Here is a 17604-nt window from a genome sequence, read left to right as displayed (position 1 = left end):
TATATTTGGATATATTTGTGCGTAGAGTAATTATTTTTAAAGTTATACACGACTTGAGTTTGACTATTATTATGATTACGATTAACTTATTGGATTCTATTAAATCCTGAAATCAGTAAAACCATCACTAAATCTCTTGGTCATGGCATTTAGGGACACACTTAAACTGAATTATAGGCTACTTTTTTTGTTGTGTTAATGTTTGAACTATTTACCATCTGTCTTTTGGTTAGACTTCGTGTACGCCATCTGATTCGTCACAACTCAAGCTTTAACTTTCACTTTTGATTTGGCTTACAGTCAGATCCTCCGTAGCTTGGATGATCTGTTTGTTTTCTCTTTGCCGTTTCTGTCACATTACACATTTTAACGAGTAGAAGAGCGAACCGAAACACAGGTAGACGGTATACTATCAGAGGACCTGCATCAAACATTGTATTTTTTATGAAGGCTGAACTACTTTGTTAACACAAAGTTTCGATTTCCTGCTGGCCATGTCTTACTTCTCCAATGACACCACGGTACAGGTAAGCGTTATTATAATCTAGATTGTGATTATTATTTTTAACTCTTTCTGATAAATGACTGATAAATGTGATTTTTTTTTCAGCCTGTCAGTGTCCTCGAAGATCCCACACAAATCGCTGAGTCCAAGAAAGAGCTGGAGGCATGGAAGGTATGACACAAAGACATAAACATTACAGGAACCAGGAAATGCAATCCTCTTTCCAGAAAAGTTGGTACATTTTGTAAACGTCAGCCAAAACTAAAATTTGTGATTTGCTAAATCAGTTGAACTGTGATTTAACTGACAAGAGCACAAAGAACAGATATTAAGTAATGTTTTTACTGACCAATTTAATTGTATTTTGTAAACATTTCTATGCATGTAACACACTAGAAACAGTAATAATGTCCTGTCAGATTCTACCATTATAAGGTTAAAAGGTAACAATTGAGAAGATTGTAATTGAGCATAAAAGGAGCATCCACCAAAATTAATACCTCTTTCATTTACAGTACAATATTTACAGTATATAGTAGAATGAACATACACATGAAACAAATCTTAGTGTTTAAAACGCCAGTGATGGATATGCTTAACCATTGAGCGCTCAGACAGCATTACTTAAAACTAATAAATATGGACACATGGGGCCAAGAGGGAATGTATCGCTGTATTCAGAGGAGCAGTCTGAAATTGTAGTACATAATGGGGAAGTCCTGTATCAGGTCAGTGCATGTATGCTGTTGTCACACAAATCTGTGTTTAATCTTATTTCAGAAAACATATACATCAGTTTCAAATTTCACAAAGGAAAAAAAAAACACATCCAGATTATTGTTAGAGAAAGGTGCAGCATCTATGATGGTCTGGGGCTTTATCAGTGCCTACATGGCTGACCTATGAAGGCAAAGATTGAAATTTTATGAGACATATGCTGCCATCAGGTCAAGATCATTTCCCTAAAGTGTTTTTTTTTTTTTTGCAAAACAATACCAGCCCTCATTCATGTCAACAGTGTGGCTTCAGAGTTAAGTGTGTGTACTGGACTGTTCTGCTGCAGTCCACACCTCTCCCCTTGTGAAAATGCAAGGACATGAAGAAGACAATCTGATCAACAGCCATCACAGACTGATGAGCAGCTCAAGTCTAGGAAACATCAGGGATAGACATGTAACATAACAGTAAATATGTCTCTGTCCCAACTTTTTTTAGCATGTTGGTGGAATCAAGAAAAGAAATTCCATATACTTTTTCCATTAAACTCTCACAGAAATGTAGAAACAAACAAATACTAAATAAATAAATGAATAAACATATAACATAACCAGTTGTGTGGAATTCATGCACATCAGAATGGTTTAATATAGAGTTCCAATTAGGCAGTACAATGTCATTTGATAAATGCAATTTTTTTTTTTTTTCCAGTTTTTGCTTAAAGGTTCATCTTTGATTCTCAGCAATAAAGTCAACTTCTCCATGGCTAAAATGTCAAAAACAGCTTCCATCTACTGATCTAGCTTTGAAGTGTTTATATTGAGTAAATTCCCAGTAAGAGCTTTTCACAATACAGTATAGTGTAACTTATAGTATAAACACAGTATAACCTCAGTCAAATACAAATCTTTTTTCATAACAACATACACAATGTTCTCAAGATGCATCACAGAGCAGTGGTTTGGAATTTTATTTCCCAAAATGATTTTGATAGTTGCATTAACAGTTTGATTATTTGGTCTCCATTTGCACAGTTCTAGAAAATACATGAGTGGGCCACCTTCATAGTGCCACACATCCAACAGTGTTGTAATGAGTTACTTACTTTTTATTTTAGGTATTATAAAGAACTGGGTTAAACTCTTCTGACAGAATACAAAGCACATTTAGGGTCAGGGAAAATATTGGAAATGTTTTTATATTCTTTTAGCAGTTGAATAAAGGATTCCAGCAAATCACCAAATCAGGTTTTCTAGAAATGGGGTTTGTAGATAAATTAAACATTTAATATCGTGACAAAATACTGGAGACATAACCTGAACATATCAACTAATACAGAAATTATTCACAGATAGAGAGGGTGGTTATGACTACAGACAGAAACCAAATATGAGACAACATTTCACTAGAACAAATCTTAAAAAGATGTACATTTCATGTTGGAGTGGTTTTGTGGAAAAAAAATGAAACTAAATATCAAACAGTGTGAAAACATCACAAAATTTAAGATGTATTAAAACCTTATTTTCCAGAGATATAGTAGCACTAAATGAGACTACAACAGTAATAGTTATCGATGGTATGTCATCATTTGCTCTTTTTTTGTAATTTAATAACTGACCTATTTTTGTTATGGACTGTATACATTAGCTGACTATCCAAGTCATGTAGAATTGGGGGAGGACAATATAAGTTCCTACTCCTTTTTGGACATTAAGTATTATAAAAGAGTCACAATGAAATAATTATACATTGTGTGACATTTGTTTTTCTTTTTTGGTTGACTTATTTCCTTCAATATATTGGAGTGCCCTGTTTAAATTGGTAATTTCTTTTGCCTGCTTCTGTTTGAAATAAAATCTATCTATCTACACTATATTGCCAAAAGTATTTGCTCACCTGCCTTGACTCGCATATGAATTCAGTGACATCCCATTCCTAGTCTATGGGGTTCAATATGACGTCGGTCCACCCTTTGCAGCTATAACAGCTTCAACTCTTCTGGGAAGGCTGTCCACAAGGTTTAGGAGTGTGTTCATGGGAATTTTGGACCATTCTTCCAGAAGCGCATTTGTGAGGTCACACACTGATGTTGGTCGAGAAGGCCTGGCTCTCAGTCTCCGCTCTAATTCATCGCAAAGGTGTTCTATCAGGCTGAGGTCAGGACTCTGTGCAGGCCAGTCAAGTTCATCCACACCAGACTCTGTCATCCATGTCTTTATGGACCTTGTTTTGTGCACTGGTGCACAGTCATGTTTGAAGAGGAAGGGGCCAGCTCCAAACTGTTCCCACAAAATTGGGAGCATGGAATTGTCCAAAATGTCTTGGTATGCTGAAGCATTCACAGTTCCTTTCACTGGAACTAAGGGGCCAAGCCCAGCTCCTGAAAAACGACTCCACACCATAATCCCCCCTCCACCAAACTTTACACTTGGCACAATGCGGTCCAACAAGTATCGTTCTCCGGGCGACCGCCGAACCCAGACCCGTCCATCAGATTGCCAGATGGAGAAGCGCGATTTTTCACTCCAGAAAACGCGCCTCCACTGCTCTACAGTCCAGTGGCAGCATGCTTTACACCACTGCATGCGGCGCTCTGCATTGCACTTGGTGATGTATGGCTTGGACGCAGCTGCTCGGCCATGGAAACCCATTCCATGAAGCTCTCTGCGCACTGTTGAGCTAATCTGAAGGCCACATGAAGTTTGGAGGTCTGTAGCGACTGACTCTGCAGAAAGTTGGCGACCTCTTCGTACTGCGCCTCAGCATCTGCTGACCCGCTCCGTCAGTTTACGTGGCCTACCACTTCGTGGCTGAGTTGCTGTCGTTCCCAAACACTTCCACTTTCTTATAATACAGCTGAAGTGTTTGCTCCTGGAGGATTCTGTTGGGTTTCTGTAAACTGGCTTAGAGTCTGGTTTTTGACCAACTCTATATATAAAGTGTCATGAGATAACTTTTTTGTTGCGATCTGGCGCTATATAAATAAAATTTGATTGATTGAGTGATTTAATTGGTTTTCCCCTGTAAGTCGCTTTGGAAAAAAGCGTCTGCCAAATGCATAAACATAAACATAAACAGCTGACAGTTGACTGTGGAATATTTAGGAGCGAGGAAATTTCACGACTGGATTTGTTGCACAGGTGGGATCCTATCACAGTTCCACACTGGAATTCACTGAGCCCCTGAGAGCGACCCATTCTTTCACAAATGTTTGTAAAAGCAGTCTGCATGCCTAGGTGCTTGATTTTAAACACCTGTGGCCATGGAAGTGACTGGAACACCTGATTCTGATTATTTGGATGGGTGAGCAAATACTTTTGGCAATATAGTGTATCTATCTATCTATCTATCTATCTATCTATCTATCTATCTATCTATCTATAGTTGGTAATTTCAATAGTGGAAAACTGTATGTGTGTGTTTTATGTCATTTAAGTGCTCACAACACTGTAGGTATTAGATAGTGGTAACCATGTTAGCCATTTTTCACAGTAGACATTTTATTTTGTTAAGGAAGAAGACACATAGATGTATTTGATATTATAAAAATTGGTGGATTCCACTCGGGTGTGTCAGTTCTACACCTTGAAGTTGTGCAGGTGGGTTAAGCGGAGCAACAAAATGGAACAAAAATATTACTAATGTTATCAATCAGTCGGTCAGTTTTTATTTATATAGTATCAAAACATAACAAAAGTTGTCTCATGACACTTTACATTTTGTAAAATGGAACAAATTTCTCCCCAGCACTGGAAATACAGCATATATTAAGTGATCAGAGAATTTTGTATCAGACTCTAGATGCACAGTTGTGCTCAGTTTGATAAGTGTGGACGCAGTAGTCAGACATGTGATATCTAAAACTGGACAATATGATAAATGTAAAGTTTGGACTGATTGTGTAGAACAAAAGAAATGTTGTGTTATAACTCAAACAACAACTCCTGTGTTTTTATTGTCAGTCAACTTTATCTGCCTACATGAAATTAATAGGTTACGGTTTCTTATGTTCTTGTGCACATTCTTCTGGCAAGGGTAGAGTTGGTCCTCAGTTGCACTAGTTGAAATTGGGCAGCAGGGGGTGCTAATAGGCTGATTACATGCGTCTCGTACATTTCATGCTCTTTTAGGAGAAATATGCACTGTATTAAAATGTTAAGAAAAGACAGAACAAGCATGAAAATCCAACTGAAACTCTTCTGTCCTGTTTGTCCAGTAATACCTGGTATGGATTTGGGGTCACTGGGTCATATGACATATAAGCTAACAGAAAAACTACGATCATATTCTATTCAAATATTTATGTAACCTAAAATAAATTAATTATGATACATTTTAGAATGAAAAAAACTAGACTGTGACATTAATAAACCAGATATTATTATCACACTGGATAATTTGTTTGTATTATCTGTTTGTATTAGATATTAGTGTTTCTTCCATTTAGTTGCAATATGACCAACATTAGCTGTGAGATTTTGTAAACTTTGATCATGGGTGTTTGACAGTGGGTCTCAGAATGCTAGACATTTCTTAAACATTGAATTAAGTGGAACAGTAATGAAAACCACCCAGTCCATTTTCCCACCTAAATTATCTAACTACCGTTTGCCAGTAGCTGCTACAATTATTGTAAAGTTATACATACAGTTAAGCTACATGTTATATGTAACTGACTTATTAGACTGTAAGTTTAGATTTAGGTTTTGGACTTCACTCATTTATTCACAGTGATGGTGTTGCTAACATTACGAGCTAGTGAAATGAGAATCACAACATGATCTATCACTTTGAATGGTTTGAGTGTGATCTAACCACCAGAATTACTGTGTTTTAATTGATATCAGTTTTTGTTTTTCTGATTTTTAAATGAAGTAATGACCTTTTGTGGATCTGTGATCTGTAAATTACAATGCATATGTGTAAATGATAAGGTGAGACATACCTGTTAATAATATTGTTAAAATTGCACTTATTTTAATCAAGAAATTTCAGGTTGTTCATGTTATTCACAATTTTATGAAGAATACTTCGTAGATGTAAATATTTTCATAATGTAATTTTACTTTTTTCACTCTAAAACAGAGAAAAGATGGTAGATGACATTATTTACAGGTTATTATGTTATTATTTGTATTTGTTATTATTATGTAATTATTGCACTGGTCTGGCCCTCTTGAGATCATATTGGGCTGAATGTGGCCCCTGACCCAAAATAAGTTTGACACCCCAGCTCACGAGGGTTCCAGGGTACTCTCTCCACTGGAAATGATGTACCTTATTTCAGCAAACACAGATGTTGATAAAAACATTAGTCTTGTATGAATCAACATCTCCATGGTCTGCAACATTTCTGTCTGCCATAGATTTATTCTGCTTATGTCCTGGTTGAGAACTGTGGAAGCTGATTGGTGACAATAAAGATAAATTAAAAAAAGTTTAAAAAATTACTACTTGGAAATTCAGAAGGCTAATGTCACAGTAGAGCTACTGTATATCCACTGAAAGAAACTAAAATCTTTCAAAAAAAAAAGTGATGGATGACAGGCATGATAGTGTAGAGTAAGGAATATTTTTCTATCTTTCAACTTGTACAATGAATAAAAAATATACCTTGAAATACAGACATGGGGTTTAATTTCCACTAGTTCCATCTTAATAGGATTTTAGTTGTTGTAATGGAAAAATATGATTATTTTCAATCTCAGCCCTCTGAATTCTGTGTAATGTGTTGGTGAAATAAAAAAGGACTTTGTGATGCTATGTCTGTTATCCACAACGTATTATTTTTCATTCAGTAGGAGCATTTGAGTGGTCAACTAACACCCTGCCTTGTGTTGAAGGTGAAGGTAGAGAAAGCTGATGATGTGAAGACCAGGCTGGTAATGGAAAAGCTGGAAGAAGAAGAAGCCAAGAGGAAAGCCAAGGAGCAGATGATGACTTATGCAAACAAGCGGCAGGAGTGTGAGAAAAAATTTAATGAAAACCTGAAAGAAATGCAGGTAACCTCCAGTTACTGTCAGCTGTGTTAAACACTGTAGATGCATCAGCTTGGATCAGTCTCTTCCTGAGTACTGACTGAGATTTTTGTCTTTCATAGTCTGAGGTCTGCCAGCTTGGGAAACGCAAACAGGACTTGATGGACAAGCTGAAGAGGTGCCAAGCTGAACTGGAGGCTAAAAGAAGCGAGTCCATGAAACTGAGGCAGAAGTTTAAGGTGGAAATGAAAGACTGCTGACTTCTCTTGTGTCACATATGTTCAGACTTGCATATTCAGACTGTCTGTGTTTCTTAGATAAATGCCCAGATTCCAGATACAGAAGTGAAGTTCACACAGCAGAACAAGGAAAATGGTGATGATGACACTTCAGCCATCAGAGGAGTGTTTACCATCAGCCAGAGACCCAGTGTGCTTCTGCGGGGAGGACAGGCACTCATCACCTTTGAGGAGGAGAAAGGTTTATAGTATTTGATTAACTGCACTATATTATCATGAACTCAGCATCAGTTTTGGGAATGCAGTTTACTAAACATTTATCTGCATGGAGGAAAACAATAGGAGAACAGCATGAATTTACATTTCACAAATTAAGAATGAGGACAAAATATGAAAGTGTGAAACTTACTGCAAAGACAATACTGTAGAGTGGGTGTTGAAAATGTAAGTAATATCAAATTCCAGCTTGACACAAATTTTTTTTAAACACTCCTTCATCTTTCTAGTATATTTCCTGTTGGAAACTTCACTAATAATTGACGATTCACTAAGTTTTTCCTAACAATGGCATCTGTCTTATCCTGTACAACCACTCATAACTAGGTATAGGAGGCTTGTCAGACATTCTGAGCAACTGATAAAGGTGTAACCTGCAAATCCAACAGCAGATCTCCTCAAAGATTCATTTGCTTTTCCAAGGCTGTAAGTATAAAAGGACAAAAGGTCAGACCTGGATTAACCCATAAAGACCCAAACCACCACCATAAACCAAAAGCATCTACTGATCTGAAATGTTTAATACCTGCTGATCCACTAATCCTATTGATACATGTAAATAATTGGCTGATGACCTTTAATGGTCATCAGATATAACCCATTTGAATGTTCAGTGGCTCCGTAGTGAACACTGTCATCTTCTACAACATCTAATTCACCAGTAAAAACCATGGAGTTTGATCAGTGACAGTAGATGGGGACACTGGGTTTATAATGCTATATTTGCAGCAAAACTCAGTTTTTCTTCTGTTTTTTTCTGTTTTGATATAATAACCTTTGAATTAACTTTCACAAATGTCTTAATCAAAAATAGAATATTAAATATAGGAAAATATAAGATTTACAGTGAAAAATGCAAAATATCGATGATAATATTATAATAAATGGTGATAAATCAGGGTTCAAAGGTTAAGTAGAGAGAAAAATTCATCTGTGAACTGTCACAAAAGTGACACTGTGTCTTTATGGGTTAAAGTTTGTTAGAGCAGACTCACAGCTCAGTCCATCAGCGTTACTATATACAGACTGAGACTTAAATGGACTGATCTTATATAGCGCATTTTCTACACCTTAATGGTGCCCAAAGCACTTTACAATTCCTCACATTCACCCATTCACACACACATTCATACACCACTAGGCAGCTGCTGCCATGCAAGGCACTTCCAGGCTTTACTGGGAGCAATTTAGGGTTCAGTGTCTTGCCCAAGGACACTTCGACATGTCAGAGCCAGGATTTGAACCGCCGACCCTTCGGTCAAAGGATGACCCGCTCTACCAACTTAGCCACAGTCGCCTAAAAGGTGTTCCTTACCGGCCATGGACACAATGTATATAGAGAATTAAAAAATAGCATATGTTCTGTGTCTCTTAATTTGACGATGTATGAGAAGATGAAAACCTTTCTATGTCAGGTAAATGAAAACAATTTTTTCTAGCAAAGCTGAATTCCACATATAAGTAGACTATAAAGACTACAATATGCATTTGAGAGCTACATTTACAGTCTGCTGACTTGGTACCTGAACAATGCAAATGAAGAAAAATATGTTGCATAACTGACTTTTCTTAAATGTGAATTTTCCGCAATTACCTAACTAAAAGCGAATAAAATAAATAAATTAGAATGACTACTCAATCATCTTAGTTAACTAAGCTAGCTAACCCTAGGATCTTAACTGTAACTCAAACAAAGGAATTTTCATTGACTATTTGAAACTTTTTTAAATTAGTTCTTCAATACATCATTCTGCTCTTTCTGTTGGAGCAGTGAGCTGACAAAGCAGTAAAGCAAAGCAAAATATGTGTTTGTTTTTTATATATTCCTGGGGCCCTCTTTTAATTGTGTAAAACCACCTTTGTATGAGATGGAAATGACTAGACTGACAGAGAAACCTCCAAAGACCTTTAGGATCTTTGCATATAATTAGTTTCTTTCTAGTGTAAACAGATAGAATTGGGGTACAACTTCACAGAAGATTACTTGTGAGTACACTGTACTTAAATGTTCCTTTCTTCCAGTGGTTTCTCAGATTCTCAAGATTCCCAAGTGCTCTGTATCCTGTGAGAATATTACCTTGGATGTGAAACCAAAAAGAATAGCCATGGATCCTGTTGTGAAGTTTGAGGTACACATTTATGAAACCACTGTCTGTCATAGAAACCTTCAGCAGCAGTCTTTTTCTTTTTTTGTTTTTGTTTTGGTGTTCTCCACTGCTTTCCAGATGTACACAAACTAAGAAGTAGTCCTTTGTAATAGCTTCTTTGTCATAACATCAGAACTCTTTGATTCTTCACCCTCTGATGATTATTTTCTAACACTTTTTTAATATTTTAAGTTGAAATAGATCCTTTAAAGGCTCATCTGTAATCACTCTGCACTTCAACATATAGGTCCACCTTGATATTTCTAAAAAGGATCTCAAGGTTGCTAATGTCCCCCCGTTGATGCCAGAAGAGCGAATAAAGGACCGGCTGGAGATAAGTTTCTCACGGCCCAGCAGAGGAGGGGGAGAGGTGGAGAGCGTGGACTACCATAAAGCCACTGGGACGGGTCTGATCACCTTCCTCCATCCTGGAGGTACAGCTCTCTGTTCTTATATTATCATAACTTTAGACCTCAGCAAACTTTTATGATAAATTTTATACATCAACCTCTCCAGTGTTTAGACATGGAGAGGAGCTCAGATATTTCTGATCAGGTTACATGCACAGAAGTCTTTTTAGCTCACCAGCTGATAAAGCTGTTGTGATGGTGCCATGTCCGTCTTTGTTTTCATCTTTGTTAGCAATTGCTTCAAATATTTTCTCTGATGAAACCACTGGTCAGATTCATTTCAATTCTTTTATTTAGCTTCCTTGGGACAATGTCTACAAAGTTTGCTCTCAATTTTTTTAAAAATTAGATTTTTGAATTTTTGAATAATGTGCCTTTATAAATGTAAATGTGTCATATTTTGATGGCTTATAACATGGGAATGGTTACAGATATCAGTATAGTTACTATTGAGCACTGATAGGAAGTCACATATGGACATTTAAGTTGTTGAGTTATCCTCCAGTACCACCCACTTCAGTTGGGAGATTGATCTCCTGCATCAAGACCAGAGGACTCTAACATAGCAGCAGAATGTGACAACCTCGCAACCACTTTATTCTTCATAGAACATGCCAGGGAGATACAGGGACTTTGGTCCTATTTTTGTGCTTGCACTCACATTGAATTCAAATGAATTCAACGAAAAACACACAAAAACAATACTAACTATATTTCATTATTTAATTTACAAGCTGTTCTTTAACTTCTCTTGACTTTGTCATTCCATTTGTTCTGTATCAGCTTCATGGATCAGGTTGTTAGCCTTATTTAGACAAAGAGAGACTAATGTAGGGCTAAGCTTTACAAAAAGTGGACGGTATTTAAAAGAAGAATAGCAGACTGGTTTATCTCATACACCAGGGTTATAGGTATGTTCTCACTCAAGTGATTAGTCAAATATTTAAGCATTACTTTACTACAAACATATCTTGCTGACTTTACAGACTGGTTTTGTGTGGTTTCTGAATTTTCAAATTAAGAGTAAAACCCTTCTATTATAAATAATTAAAGTTGCATGATAAATGCAGCACAGAGCATGTAGTTGTGTTGGATAACATTATTGTCAGCTTAGCATAATTTATAGCATAAACAGTAATCAGTACTAGCTGTCCAGTCACACAACTTATCTAGTTGTGTTCCAGGATAATGTGTTCATCAGGGACTGCAATATAGGTCTACAACACCTAAACTGTTCTATTACAGGTCACAATGTTGTGAAACACTGATTCTATTACCTAGTTTGTGAAACAGTAATAGAGCAAACAACCTGACTAGGAAAAAGTCACACATGCTAATCTTTAGCCTTAGCCTTATTTAGCCTGTAGCTTTAAGTTAATGCACAATATTATTTCTGTTACTTTGTGGACTCATAATGTTGCTGAACCTAGACCTGACAAAATGAAGCAACCTAAATCATAACACTGGCCCCACAGGCATGTACTATAGGCACTAGACATGATGGGTAATCACTCCATCTGCCTCTCTTCTCACCCTGATGCACCCATCACTCTGGAACAGGGTCATTCTGGACTTATCAGACCACATGACCTTCTTTCATTGACACACAGTCCAATTTTTGTGTTCTCTTTTAAACTGATAGTTGTTTAAGAAATACAAATCTAGTCACTCCATCAGTTAAGGGTTAAAAAATTTGTTGTAGCTCAAACATATTAATCCCTGCAGTCATTATCCAGTGGAAGGATGTGAACTCTGAACTGTTAAACTAAATGAACTGAACTAACTTAGTGAAATCCAGGTGGAGCCTCTTGTTCTTTTTTGGCTGGGCTGCGTACAAGTAAACCAAGGTTGTTGATAATGGCAAATGCATTTCCTTGTGAGTGTTTTAACTGAATAATCACTCTTCAGGGGAAAATAGAGTAAGTATTGGCAGTTGATATCCTAGGTATGACATGTATGTCATCAGACAAAATCATAGTTTTGTGTCCGATGTTTGTATGCCCGATATCTTTGTTCACTTGGAGTCTAGACTGGTAAATGACATAAGGATGGTTTACATAAGAAATGATCTCTTTTTGCAGTCATTCCCTGTTTCCAGTCATCACCTGCTCTTTGCCAACTAATCCAGTTCTGTTTACCAGTTTAAATTACTCAGAAGCTGACAGAAATTAGTTATGGAGACAAAGTCAGTTTTTAATACAACATGTGTAAGTTGTCATTGACATCAATACCCGTTAGCTACTTGCCAGCCAGACCATTAGCTGTGCTGAGGTTGGCATCTCTTTAAGTTGTTTCAGAAAATGAAAATTACTGACAAAATAAACATTTTGCTAATTTTCTGTGTAACCAAGAGGCTGCCATCATCTACCAACGATATTGTTGTATGTTTGCATGAGTCCATGAATAACTCAGCACACCCAAATGTCAATGTGATAATTAAACCATTCCCTTTTTTTATTGGCTGTTGCAGGATACACACTTTAGTGATGGCTGGGTCATCAAGTATGTCATGTTACCAAGCATTGTTTTAACAATTAATAATGCTAAAATGTGTGGCTGTGTTTAGTTGCAGAGGGCCTGGCTTTGAAAGGGAGGTATGAAGTGGATCTGGATACTGCTGTGACTGTACAGGTCACACCCCTTTACAAATACCAGCTACGTAAGTTTCAGGTAAGATAATCCCACTAACTCAGGTTTACCTTTCACTTTTACTTATTTGTACCATGTTTTTAGGCTAGACAACCCTGCAGCCAGGTTTTAAAAATCTGATGAATAGCTAGAACAAAACATAAGGTTAATAGATATCTGCTAATTTATTCATGTCATTTGGAATGTTCATAATCACCTACTGTGTTTTTTTATTCAAATTTTTTTGGTGTTGCTTTTAGTGTAACTTGTAACAGTTTTATTTTGGTGCTCTACCTTGTAGTACTTGCTGTAACAAATCAGAGGTCTGGCAGAAGTTACACAGTTTCTGACAGTATAGGGTTTATGTCCTCTGCTTTTATCATAAAATTTTTTTAAAAATTACATTCCTACATATATCTGTGTTCCACCAGCTTCAGGGCCTTTGAATTTCAGGGAAAACTGGTTCCAGAGCAGGACCAAAGTATAACTTTAATTAAATTTATAACTACTATTTTCCAAAGCATACATATATATATATATATATATATATATATATATATATATATATATATATATATATATATGTATGCTTTGGAAAATAGTAGTTATAAATTTAATTAAAGTTATACTTTGGTCCTGCTCTGGAACCAGTTTTCCCTGAAATTCAAAGGCCCTGAAGCTGGTGGAACACAGATATATGTAGGAATGTAATTTTTAAAAAAATTTTGTGTGTGTGTGTGTGTGTGTGTATATATGTGTGTGTATATATATATATATATATATATATATATATATACATGTATATATGTGTGTGTGTGTGTGTGTGTGTGTGTGTATATAGAGAGAGATTAGGGCTGTCAAAATTACCACATTAACATTTATTAACATGTTTTTGGGGTTTTTTTGGATAAAAAAATTTTAATGCAATTAACCCATCTGCAGCACAGAATGACTCTGAACATCTCTGGCAATGCATTTTGGACAGTTACCATCACGCATTCGCAAATGGGCAGTTGCTCTGGTAGTGACAGGCAGCAGAACCAACCGTTACAGGTGGAAGACGCTAAACAGCACGTTGGCCCTCCTGATGGGAAATTTGAGTACAAAAAAAACAAGACGGAAGGGTGGTTTCAAATTGTTTTGTTTTAACTTGTTTTGTTGAAACTGTAGTCTGTCTAAAGGCCTTGTAAATAACATAGTTGGAATTGTGTTGGTATTTGTTGTTGTTGGATGACTGCTGTTGGTTACTGTTCTCTGTTTAGTTTACTGCTGATTGTAAATCAAATTGTCCCTCGGGGATAATAAAGATGCCTTGAACCTTGAATCTGAAGTTATAACTTACTGCTAATCAGCTGGGTGACAGTAACTAATGTTACCATGTTTCTCTCAAACTTTTCCCTTGGTTTACCAACATATGCAGAACTGAGCTGAACTGGGGCGTAATCAAAAACACAAGTCACATTAAGTCACAAGACAAACACTGGTCCAGAACAAACTAGGGGTCCAGAGGTAATGGACAACCCTGGACCAGTACAAACACTGGTCCAGAACAAGCTCTAGGTCCAGAGGTAATGAGAACGCTGGACCAGTACAAACACTGGTCTAGAACCAGCTCTGGGTCCAGAGGTAACGGAGAACCCAGTCAGTGCTAATATTTGTGATTCTTTTCAGACCTTCTGTGGCACTCCAAAGCGTACCCTCCTCCTGGATGACATCGAGGACATTGATGATATAGATGATGATGAGGAAATACAAGACCATGTGGAGATCCACTTCCAGAAGCCCAACAACTACGGCGGTGAGATCGAGAGCATCAAGTACATCTCCGGTGGGAAAGTTCTGCAGGCCTTTTTCTCTGAGGACACTGTGTAAACTGATCTAGTCAAAGCTGTGTAGAACGACTCACAAATCATTGCTTACTCTTAACTAATATGGAATCAGTATTGTAATATGCTTTTTGTGATTTAGAATAACTTCAAATATATTTCTAGTTATCTAAGCTGCTTTTTGGTATATTCACATATTCATCCTGTTCTGCTGGGGGTCAGGTAGTCTGAGGAATCTATTCATCAAGTTCAGAACTTGATTGTCAATAGTTTATGAGATAACTTAATCATGGAAATAATAAACTCAGAAATTTACACCATCATTCATCAGTGTTACAACTGCTTATTTACATTTATGTGGGATTCCTGTGACTACGGTCTAACAGGTAACTGAATGCTTATCTGAATATTCATTCTAAGCCCAGGATGTATTTAGGGTAACTGTAATCTGATTTTCCTCTGGAAATTTTTGCTCAATAAAAGATGACATGCCGTTAAACACTTTCTTGAAACGAAGCTTGGTGGTTTATAAATGTCATCAGGGTCAATACACAGTAGGCGTAGAAGCCCAGAATATCCAAACATATCAAGGTAACCAGTCCCATATGATATGTTAACTCAAACATTTGGCTCCCAAACATATTACATGCTGTACTACAGAGGAGAAAAAAGGTACTACTAGGCTTCAGACACTAAAGGTTTTCTGTGAAAATAATGAATAACTTAATCTTAAAACTAATTTTCTGGTTCTTTTCATTGTTTTCACCTTGCTATTAAATGCAGTCTTTTGAGAAACACAGAAGATATACAAAAGGTACAAAAAACTGGTTTAATTTGGAGGCAACTTGAGGTAAACTTTTGAAGAAAAAAGAAGGGAGAGGAGAATTCCAAAGAGGCCAGTTCCCATCAAGTGCTTTGCAGGAGTAAATAAAGTAGCTGATGTCTGAAGGTGATGCTATAAGCTTCTATATGTTGTACATGGCTGCAATGAACACCAGGTTTACAGCTGACCGATCACATGAAATAGAAGTTCACAATATCAAAACTTATTCACACATTTTTTCCATCTTCCATTAGTATTTTCAGATTTTACACATAAAAAATAAACTCCAGAAATATAGTTTGTCACATTGTTCTCAGAAACCATGGCTGCAGCATCGCTGAGAGATAGTACAAGACACAAGTCCCAGACCAGTCAAACATGTAACTTGGAGCTGTAAAGCCATTGTTCCAGAGCTAAATGCCTCTTGAATAAATTTTAATCTCATAAATAAATGCTTAAATATAACACAATAACTGCAAATGTTTCCATTCAGGTGTTCCATAATGCCACCTACTGTAACCTACAGCCCTTGGCCAAAACAGTACATTTTGTACATTTATAGTATATACAATTTGCAAAATAAAAAGTGCTACTGCTGGACTGAAGAAAGTAACTGGGGCACCTACAGTAAATGGCCTGTAAATGTTCACTATGATGCAAAATGAAAATAATGGATAATTACCCTCAAAGGTTTTAACTCTACATCAGTGAACGGATTCTTAAAATGTAAGGGACACAAAGTATTGGAGATATACAGAAAAATAAATCCTCAGTAAAGTACAGATATAAAATATAAAAACTCTACTGAGAAATAGTGTTCATACTCCATACCCCTTCTGCCCTGTCTCATGGTTTGGACATTTACATTTATCTTATTTACAATTATTATAAATGTGCAGCTGCTCCAACAATGAACACATTAAAAGGTCAATAGAAGTGACAAAACTGTCAGCAAGTCACAATTCTGTTTGAAAGATCAATTCTCCACCCTGTATATCTCCAAAATAGGTGCTTTATGCATCTTTTCAAAAAAAAAAAAAAGCTTTATATTTATACTTTGCTTTAGTTTAATAGGTTAAGCCATTTCACAAATTTGAACACACATGCTCTTCAGTGTGGTCCGAACATAGTGTTTTTAAATAACGTTGTCTTTAGTTATAATCCTCATCTCCAGATGTTTTGCAAATTATTCTTTCTTGTTTTCTACATTATCAAATATCAATATCATATGCCAGAGTTCACCCAAGTTAATGAGGCTTTGGGAATGAGTTCTGAAACAATTCATGAACAAGTCTGAGCAGGTCAGGATCTGATGATCTGAAGTACAGGCAGTGGTGCTGCTTGCCATTAGGCAAGGCAGGCAGCTGCTTGGGGCCCCTAAGCCAGCAGGGGCCCCTAAAGGACCAACAGACTTGACACAAACAGTCTAAAGAATAAGTTCACTACACAGCGGCAGAGAGAAGTTGCAGTAACAACTAGCTGTCTCAAATTCTCTGAAGGGGCCCCCTGAGTCCAAATTGCCCCTCCCCCACCTGTGTGTGTGTGTGTATATATATATATATATATATATATATATATATATATATATATATATATATATATATTTATATATTTTTTTTTTTTTTTTTTTTTTTGGCTTGGGGCCCCAGGGGACCTTTTCTGCGCCACTGAGTACAGGTGTCAAACATACAGCCTGTGGGCCAAAAATGGCCCGCCAAAGAGTCCAATCCACCCTCTGGGATAAATTTGTGAACTGCAAAAATGACACTTAAGATATTAACAATCACAGATGTGAAAATCATTACAGTTCAGGGGCCACATACAGACCAATATGAGCTCAAGTGGGTTAGATCAGTAAAATAATAATATTCTATCAATAATGACAACTGCAAATTTTTGTTTGTTTAATGTAAAAAAGTAAAATTACATCAAAATGTTTACATTTACAAACTATCCTTTCATAAAAATGTGAATAACCTGAACAAACATGAACAACCTGAAATGTCTTAAGTCCAATTTTATCAATATTCTACTAAATGTTTTGTGTATTTG

At 36.5% G+C, this 17604-nt stretch overlaps 1 protein-coding gene across 1 annotated transcript; it reads left to right on the top strand.

Moving 5' to 3' along the window:
* Positions 1-271: 271 nt before the first annotated feature.
* Positions 272-15252, top strand: nmi (N-myc (and STAT) interactor). Its single transcript, XM_030124641.1, has 9 exons — positions 272-527; positions 611-676; positions 7069-7227; positions 7326-7442; positions 7521-7683; positions 9741-9847; positions 10113-10299; positions 12842-12945; positions 14575-15252. The coding sequence occupies exons 1-9, from the start codon at positions 495-497 to the stop codon at positions 14773-14775; spliced, it is 1137 nt and encodes a 378-aa protein (XP_029980501.1). The 5' UTR covers positions 272-494; the 3' UTR covers positions 14776-15252.
* The last annotated feature ends 2352 nt before the right edge of the window (positions 15253-17604 follow it).

This window comes from Sphaeramia orbicularis, chromosome 21, assembly GCF_902148855.1.
Source record: "Sphaeramia orbicularis chromosome 21, fSphaOr1.1, whole genome shotgun sequence".
Taxonomy (NCBI): domain Eukaryota; kingdom Metazoa; phylum Chordata; class Actinopteri; order Kurtiformes; family Apogonidae; genus Sphaeramia; species Sphaeramia orbicularis.
This window is presented reverse-complemented; position numbering and strand designations above follow the sequence as displayed.